This window comes from Epinephelus lanceolatus, chromosome 9 (genome assembly GCF_041903045.1).
Source record: "Epinephelus lanceolatus isolate andai-2023 chromosome 9, ASM4190304v1, whole genome shotgun sequence".
In the NCBI taxonomy this organism is placed as follows: domain Eukaryota; kingdom Metazoa; phylum Chordata; class Actinopteri; order Perciformes; family Serranidae; genus Epinephelus; species Epinephelus lanceolatus.
Genome location: NC_135742.1, coordinates 23,842,326 through 23,851,055, shown reverse-complemented (window position 1 = coordinate 23,851,055; position 8,730 = coordinate 23,842,326). Strand labels below are relative to the sequence as shown.

The window sequence follows — 8,730 nt, the reverse complement described above, 5'->3', positions numbered from 1 at the left end:
TACCCCTCCCTCCTCCCTCCCCCCTCTCCCCGTCCCTCCCTGCTCCTCTCTCCCGGCCTCAGGTGGGCCCGGGGTCCTCCCCTGGGTTGCGGGGCCTGGCGTGGGGGCTGGGTGCTGCCCGCGGGGGGTGTTCTGGTGCTGCACAGTGTGGGCCTGCCCGTTGGTGTGCGGCCGCCGGTGGGGGTGGGTCGGATGGGATGGGGGTCCGGCTTTGGGTCTGTGGCGGTCTGGGGGGGTACTGGCAGGGTTGCGGGTTGGTCTGTGCTCCTGCGCATCGGGGTTCGGGGGGGCTGGGTGGGGCCCGTCGTCCGTGCACCCTGGTGGCGCGCCTTGTCCTTCTGCTGGGGGCCAATTTGCTGCGGGCGGTGTGGCCCAGGTCGGGACCACTGCGGGGGCCCGACGTTGCAGTTGCCAGGGGGGCGGGGTTAGGTGGGGGCCCGTTGGGTTTCCTTGGGGCCCGCCTGGCCCGCTGTCCATGGGCACTGGGGGCCTCGCGGCGCCGGGGTCTGGTTGGCGCCACCTCCTGGCCCCTCCCATCCATCCCTCCAGCCCTCGGGCCGGGCCTACACTGGCCTGGCGTCCTAAACCACATTTAGTTCACTCACCACACATTGCACAGTTTTAATGCACCACATACACTCACTCTTCGGGGTGCAGACCACAGATGGATTGGGGGGCTTCATAATGGGGCAGGCTATGGGACAGTAATGTCCGGTAGCCCTCCATGCTGCCCCCCAGCCCATCCTTATCTGTTCTCCAATTTTAAAGCACCACATACACCTACATCTTGGGGGACAGATGGGAACAGGTTCCAGGTGCCTTATGGCTGCACGGGCTGCAGGACAGCAGTGTGCTGTAGCCATCAGCCTTGCCCCCACCTGTCTCCTATGTCCCTCAATTTTAATGCATCACATCACACTTATGGGCACTCACATTCACATTCACGGTGTAGGGTTAATGTTTCTCCGTTAGGGATCAGAGAATCATAGTAAGGGGGGCGGTGGTGGGTTTACACACACTGTAGATACGCATGGCGTGGCTAGTGGGGCCCGGCCCTCCTGGGCTGAGGGTTGGAGCCAGGGAGTCCATTTACATCATGGTGGTTTGGCTGGGTTCCCGGTGTCGGGGGGGTCCCGTGGCCCTGTGGCGGGTGGGCCGGGTGGCGCCCTGGGGGCTCTGTGGGTTCCTGCCGGGGTTCTGCCTCCTGACCGGCTGTGGTTTATGGGCCCTCTGCTAAGGGGTCCCGATGGGGGATTGACGGCTCGTGGCGGTCCGCTCTCTCCTGTGTGTTGGTGGGGGTCCATCCTGGGGGGTTCGGGCGGGTGGCCCTTCGCGGTCCCCTGGTTCCCGATGCGCCGGGGACATATGCCTTGCAGTATCACCGCCTCCTTGCCTCCCTCGTCCGCCCGGGCCTGGGTGGGCTCTCGTTACTGTCCGGTCCGGCGTCTGCTGGTGGCCAGCGCCTGGTGCGGGCCCGTCCGGTGCGGTGCTGGTTCTCTCCCCGGGGGCGGTGCCGGGCCCCCGCGCCTGGCTCCTTGGGTCAGGGGCGGTCCCTGGGTGCGTCCATGGGTGTGGGCGGGCGGGTGGTCGGGGGCGGGTGGTGGTTGGGGGGGGTGGGGGCAGTCCGCGTCGGGCGGTGGGTGGGCGGGCCCTCCTGCTCCGCCTGTCTGGGGTGTGTCTCTGGCTCTCTGGGGGTGCCGGCCTTCGCCGCCCTAGGTCCTTGGGCCTGCGTGGTGTCCTGCAGCCTCTGAGGCTCCATGGTCTTGGGGTCTGGGCGCTCCTGCGGTCTTGGGGTGCCATACCGCCCCCCTTCCCCCGCAGGGCTGGCCCTGGACCCTGGTGATGGTTTTCATAAACACATTGGAAGGGTTCAAATACACGCATGCATGTTTGATACTTCAGCTCCGTGACGCATCGCAAAGAACCGATGGGATCACTCCAAAGGGGCCCACTTGCTTCTCAAACTTACTGCACCGCGCTGGCAACTCTTCTCTGCAATCGGGCTTTCCCCCTCCACCAAGACTCTCACATTTTTGGTGTTCAGTATAGACTTCTCTTTCGTTTTTGTTTTTCAGTACAGTATAGTAGACATGTATATGTTTATTTTCGATAATCTGCATGGAGCACAACCACCTCAAGGTCACAATACATCAGCTACACTGCCTGTTTCTCCCCTGTTTTTTTTTTTTCGTTTGTTTGTTTATTTGTTTGTTTTTCCCCCTTCTCCTCCGCATGCACTGTCACTATATAACTCAGGACTTAAGCACCTGCCCCCTCCCCCTTGCTTGTTTCCTTACTTTCCCCCTGACACACTTTGGTGTATCACGGCCCTCTCTGACTCATATTAGGAAGTTTTTCCAATAAAGGCTGTTAGGCTAGTCTCCAGTGAGGGTGGGTGACGGTCACAACCACGCATTATGGGTATAAAATACTTGACTGCAAGATTAACAGTGCATCAATCTTCACAAGAAACTTACACCCTTTAGTGGCGCTAAGCTATGAAGACCAATGCAGACAAGTAAAAAAAAAAAAAAAAAATACATGTATAAGATCAACAGCTCCCTTGATAGGTATTGAAATACTGTATACATCAAACTTTAAACACAAATTATATCACTGTCTAACACCACCCCCAGACCATCCTGCTCATCCTCTTTTCTAGGAACCCATCACATTTCACCCAGCGCTCCCACCCAAAGCGGAGGAAGTAATACTTCTAAACTCCACATACATGACTGTGTGTCTGTGCAAACACCCACACCTGCAAAAGAAATACATGCACAGACATTCAAACATAGTATCTGCACTAACACAAATCTACATTTGCACGTACGGTCTATTCACACATGCATTGTCTATGGAAATTCATTAATTTAAATGTCAAAGTCCTCTGTGCATGAAGTGTTAACCTTTGTTCTGTCAAACAAAACGTGAAGGGCAGTTGAAATAAAACACTCTTGTTTCAGTAGGATGATATTTTACATCTTTATCTGCCACAGTAGTGCTGATTCATAATGGAGAAGGCACCTGATATCTACACACAGGAAGTCAGCAGCTTTCTGTTCAAATGATGTCAGACTTCTCAGACTTATTTGTGTCTGGTTGCATTATAGACTTGAATCTTATATGACTTTCATGATACAGGCCTGAAACTCTTTCTTTTTACACTTCACACTGCTGCAGTTTTTTTTAAAATGTTGTATCTCATTTGATTTTATAATTTATGGTTTTACGATTTAATGATTTTAAGATTTATGTTTTTACACTGAATTGCCTTGTAAGCAGTCTCTCAGTAATTTTGTCTGGGATGCTTCATCACAGCTGCAACCACGATCAGGCTTCACTGTAGGTGCAGGCGATGAGTAGTGTCACAGTGGTAGCTCTTAGCGTGCATGAAAATAGGTGACAAACATCAGTCTAATAAGTTGCTTATTGCAGTTGCAGAACAGATAACCTACATACTTTTCAGTTCCTAAATTAAACAGCCAAGAATAATACATTTTTGTGGGCACTTAAACATGCAGAATTAGGGGTGTTAGTTCTGCAAAACAGGCCGTGTAGCTCTTAAGATGGGGATGCTTTCTTTCCGCAAAAAAATACATTAACCTCCAGTGAGGAGTCTTGTATGTGGATGATTACAGACTTTATTGAAGTTGGTTGTTTTTAATTAAAGATTAATGCAACATGATCAACAATTCATCTATTTTTTTTTTTTTTTTTTATAAAAGTCTAAGTGTAAAATGTTCAATAGTTTTCAGTTGAATTAGGTATTGTGAACTGATCATGTTCATTACCTGCCGGCTCACTGGGTGTAACCTCCCTTTAGGTTTGTAGAGAAAGACAACATCATGAAGACATAGAGATATCTTTGTGTGTTAATGCTTGATAAAAAAGAGAACCACTGTGCTTCCTGTAAATGCAAAAACCACAAACACTTTTCTCGGTTAGATATTTCCCTTTTAAGAACGCAGACAGTCCTCAAGTGGTTATTTCTCTGATGTGCAATCAGCCAGGCAGCACGAACTCAGCATGAAATGCTATTTCAATGGAACTCTGCTGATCAGCGTGCTCCCTCCACTGTTGGTGACAGAGTTTGTTTTGGGAGCTCTCGGAAATGGTTTGGCTCTCTGGATCTTCTGCTTCCACCTGAGGCCCTGGAAGAGCAGCACGGTGTTACTCTTCAACCTGGCCTTGGCTGATTTTCTGCTCAACATGGCTTTGCCTTTTCGTGCCAGCTACTACTTCTCTGAGATCAAGTGGATGTTTGGAGGCGCTCTCTGCAACGTCTGTCTCTTCATGTTGGCCATGAATCGCAGTGGAAGTACAATCTTCTTGATGGCTATCGCTGTGGACAGGTACATGCGTGTGGTGCATCCCCATCATCCCATCAACTCTCTGAGTATCTCCAAAGCCATATGTGGAGCGCTTGGCTTATGGCTGCTCACCATCTCAATGACAGCTCATGTCTTCACTCTGAAACACAACACAACCTACTGTGAGAGCTTCCTGATCGAGACTGAACCCCAACAAAATCTGACCTGGCATAAATTCGAGTTCATCTTTTCCTTCTACATTCCTCTGCTGGTTATTCTCTACTGTACATTCCAAATTATTGGCCACCTGCGAAGGAGACAGCTGTCCCAGCATGCAAAGATCAAGAAGGCTCTGTGTTTCATTGCAGTTGTGGCGGCACTCTTCGTCATTTGCTTCCTCCCGAGCAACATCACGCAGCTGCTGATTTGGATCAGGACCCAACAAGTAGCCAGCACTCTTCCTGAATCTGAAGTCTGCCCTGCTCTGGAAAACCTGACCACCTCATTTTACATCACCATCAGCCTGACCTATCTCAACAGCGTGTTGGACCCTGTGGTTTACTACTTCTCCAGCCCTGTCTTCAAGAACATCTGCAGGAAAGCTCTTCATCTGTCCCAAACAGACACTGCTGAAAGCACAGAGAGGAAAACTCGAGAAACAGGCTCCCAGTCTCTCAGTCAGCTGTGATCACAAAACTCAAGGAACTCATTGAGACAGATGCAGCTAAAATATTGATGAAAAGTGACACGTTTCTTTCAGTGTTGTCACTTAAGTGTTACAGCCAACAAAAACATGTTAAAAATTCCTCTTATTCAGTAGTTATGTAGCATATTTTGACTGCACTTTCCAAATATCTTTATTGCCTTTGCAAAACATGCTATTGTAACACTGTGTTATTTTTATTTTTCTTTATATTAACTGCACTTTTTTCCGAATTATTAATTGCTTTTGCCATTGTAAAGACGTGACATGATATATGGTTTTAATATTTTGTCCAGTGTGGACACATGTCAAACTACACCTCAACTGTGTAAACTCAAACATACAGTTTTGATGTTGTGTTATTGAAGTCCATTGCTGTGTCTGTTGTTTTCATACTTATGACATCATATAAATAAAATGCCATCTTGTAAAACTGGATCATCATTAGAAAAAACATTTCCTGCAGAAAATGTGTGTGAATGCTGGCAACTGAAATTGCAAAGCATTGCTAAAAATACAGGAATCTTAGAGTGCAAATCCACTGTACTGCTGAAAAACCTGGAAACTACATGGTAAAACTGGCAGAACTGGAAGCTGAAATGCATTACCTAAAGAGAAGATAAGAGCTGAATAAATTCCTAGAAAAGATGGAAGTTAATCTGTAATACTGCAAAAAGGTGAATTTAAATTAATTAACTGGAAACTGGAACTGAAGTAGAAATGCTTTGTACTTTAAAAGCATCTCTGAATATAAGCTAAACATGCCCTGAAAGGCTGCAACACATTGACATTTGAGTGATTTATGTGGCTGAAAGGGTGCAGAAGTAGTGGTCGAACAAAGTCTAAATGAAGTCTGTAAAGTATGGAGAGAAGTACACTTTAAAAGTCGTCTAGATTGAAGATTTGTTTTTTTTCCCCAATTCATTTCAACTATTAAAAATATGTTAAAAAAAATCTAAATATTATCATATTACTCTTGGAGGTTCTATTTTCTTTTTTTTTTTTCACTTAAATCTTTATTAATCATTTTTTGTGACATTGTCATGTCAGTTACAACAGCATAATAGAATAAAAAACAAAACAAAAAAAAACAATTAGAGCTAACAAAACAAAAACTGCTTGGGTAAATACACATTTTTACAGCTTTAAGGATTAGTGTTTCTATTGATTATTATTCCAGTCCACTGTCGTCTTTTTGAGTCTTGTATAGAGTCCAAAATACCAAATTATTTAAAAATATCTCCCTCCACTCCTATGCTGACGACACACAGCTGTATCTCCCTCTCAAGCCCAACTACAAGTCTAGTGTTGCCAGTCTCATAAATGGCCTTGAGGACATAAAGAACTGGATGGCACAGAACTTCCTTCAGCTGAATGAGGGCAAATCAGAAGTTGTCCTTTTTTGGCCCCCCTGACTCCATTAAAGGGATTTCTGACCAGCTCAGCAGCCTTTCTAACTATTTAAAACCCTGTGTCAAAAATCTTGGTGGGATATTTGACTCTGCCTTTAAGTTTAATAAACAAATAAACGCAGTAGTAAAAACTAGAGAGATGGTCACCCATGCTCTCATTTCCTCCCGTTTAGACTACTATAACTTTCTGTACACCTGTATCAGTCAGTCCTCTCTGTCCTGGCTCCAACACTAGACTCCTCACAGGTACCCAGAGGAGAGACCATATCACACCTGTTTCAGCCTCTCTCCACTGGCTGCCTGTGAAGTTCAGAATTGACTTTAAGGTCCTCCTGTTTGTGTACAAAGCCCTTAATGGTCTGGCCCCATCCTAAATCGCAGACCCTCTAACCCCCTATTCTACGCCCAGGTCCCTCAGGTCAGCTGACCTGGGGCTCCTGGCTGTCCCACACTCCAGACAAGCTCAGGGGTGATAGTGCCTTTGCTGTGTCTGCCCCCAAACTGTAGAACAGCACCCCCTTCCCAATCAGATCTGCACCCACCACTGACTTGTTTAAGTCCAGGCTCAAAACCTACTTTTATTCACTAGCGTTTGAGTCCCCCTGATGTGTATGGGGTGCCGTTTGTAAAGTGTCTCACGCTGAAAATAACATCAACATTTTGCCACATTTAGCTTCAAACAATGTTTAAAAAAGTATTGTGAATTTTTTAACGTCACCTTTTACCACATTTACAGCAATATTTGTTAACTTAGAAATATATTAAATGTTAAATCTAAATATTAAATCTAAATCTAAATCTAAATGTTAAATCTAAATGCTGAATCTAAATCTAAATATTAAATCTAAATCTAAATGCTAAGTATAAATATAAATCTAAATGTTAAATCTAAATGCTAAATATAAATCTAAATGTTAAATCTAAATATTAAATATTAAATCTAAATCTAAATCTAAATGTTAAATCTAAATGCTAAATATAAATCTAAATGTTAAATGTTAAATCTAAATGTTCTGGGTGAAACTAAATATTTAGCTAATATGCAAATTCACACTGCCGGTCACCGGAAGTACCATAATAAAAGCTCGAGATGGTCAGACTGTGTTTATAGAATCAAATAACGAATTAAAACCAACTTATCGGGCGAAATGAACACTTGAACATACATTAGCGTGATAATAACTACCTAAAATAACAAGAAACATGTTTGGAGAAATTTTATTTGACGTGTACTTTGAGTTGTTAGTGTCCCTTCGGAGGGACTAACAACCTAAGCTAAGCTAACAACCGTTAGCTCTTAGCACCGTTAGCAGTGTCTGTAATGACTCATTAACTCTTAACGGTCCGTGAAAAAAATATTTTTTTTCCAGCGGATGTCTTAGTTACAACATGATTGAGCTAGCAAAGCAGTTTTGTGTTGCGATGTGTGGTATTTATTCAGTTTTGGGAAATCACGATGTCTAGAAAGCATCAGTGGCTGCAGCAGCAGCAAAGCTATCAGGACGTCATCTGTTAAAAGCCTCCCGTTGTTGGATACGACATGAAACTACTCCAATTAGCTCAATCATGTTGTAACTAAGACATCCGCTGGAAAAAAAATTTTTTTCACGGACCGTTTAGAGTTAATGAGTCATTACAGACACCGCTAACGGGGCTAACAGCTAACGGTTTGCCCCGCTAATCTACGATAACCATGTTATTAATTTCAGAACGTGATAGTAATGTTTGTTCAGTCATTGTGTTTATAGACTTTACAAACACCAGATTAGTCTAAACGGTGATATAGTGACGTGAAAATGTGAGATATTCATATATATATGTAGCTAAACTCCGCTGGTTTCCTACCCGGAAGTATTTGTAAACAACAAGGTGATTCCCTCCGAAAGGACGCTAACAACTCAAAGTACACATCAAATAAAATTTCTCCAAACACGTTTCTTGTTATTTTAGGTAGTTATTATCACGCTAATGTATGTTCAAGTGTTCATTTCGCCCGATAAGTTGGTTTTAATTCGTTATTTGATTCTATAAACACAGTCTGACCATCTCGAGCTTTTATTATGGTACTTCCGGTGACCGGCAGTGTGAATTTGCATATTAGCTAAATATTTAGTTTCACCCAGAACATTTAGATTTAACATTTAACATTTAGATTTATATTTAGCATTTAGATTTAACATTTAGATTTAGATTTAGATTTAATATTTAATATTTAGATTTAACATTTAGATTTATATTTAGCATTTAGATTTAACATTTAGATTTATATTTATACTTAGCATTTAGATTTAGATTTAATATT

At 44.3% G+C, this 8,730-nt stretch overlaps 1 protein-coding gene across 1 annotated transcript; it reads left to right on the top strand.

The window, feature by feature from the left end:
* The first annotated feature begins 3,991 nt into the window (after positions 1–3,991).
* Positions 3,992–5,847, top strand: LOC117253231 (hydroxycarboxylic acid receptor 2-like). The gene has a single exon (XM_033620628.2). It carries the CDS (start codon positions 4,030–4,032, stop codon positions 4,999–5,001), a length of 972 nt encoding a protein of 323 aa, XP_033476519.1. The 5' UTR covers positions 3,992–4,029; the 3' UTR covers positions 5,002–5,847.
* The last annotated feature ends 2,883 nt before the right edge of the window (positions 5,848–8,730 follow it).

Coding starts and splice junctions, on each gene's coding strand:
- LOC117253231 (XM_033620628.2), top strand. CDS start 4,030: ATGAAATGCTATTTCAATGGAACTCTGCTGATCAGCGTGCTCCCTCCA.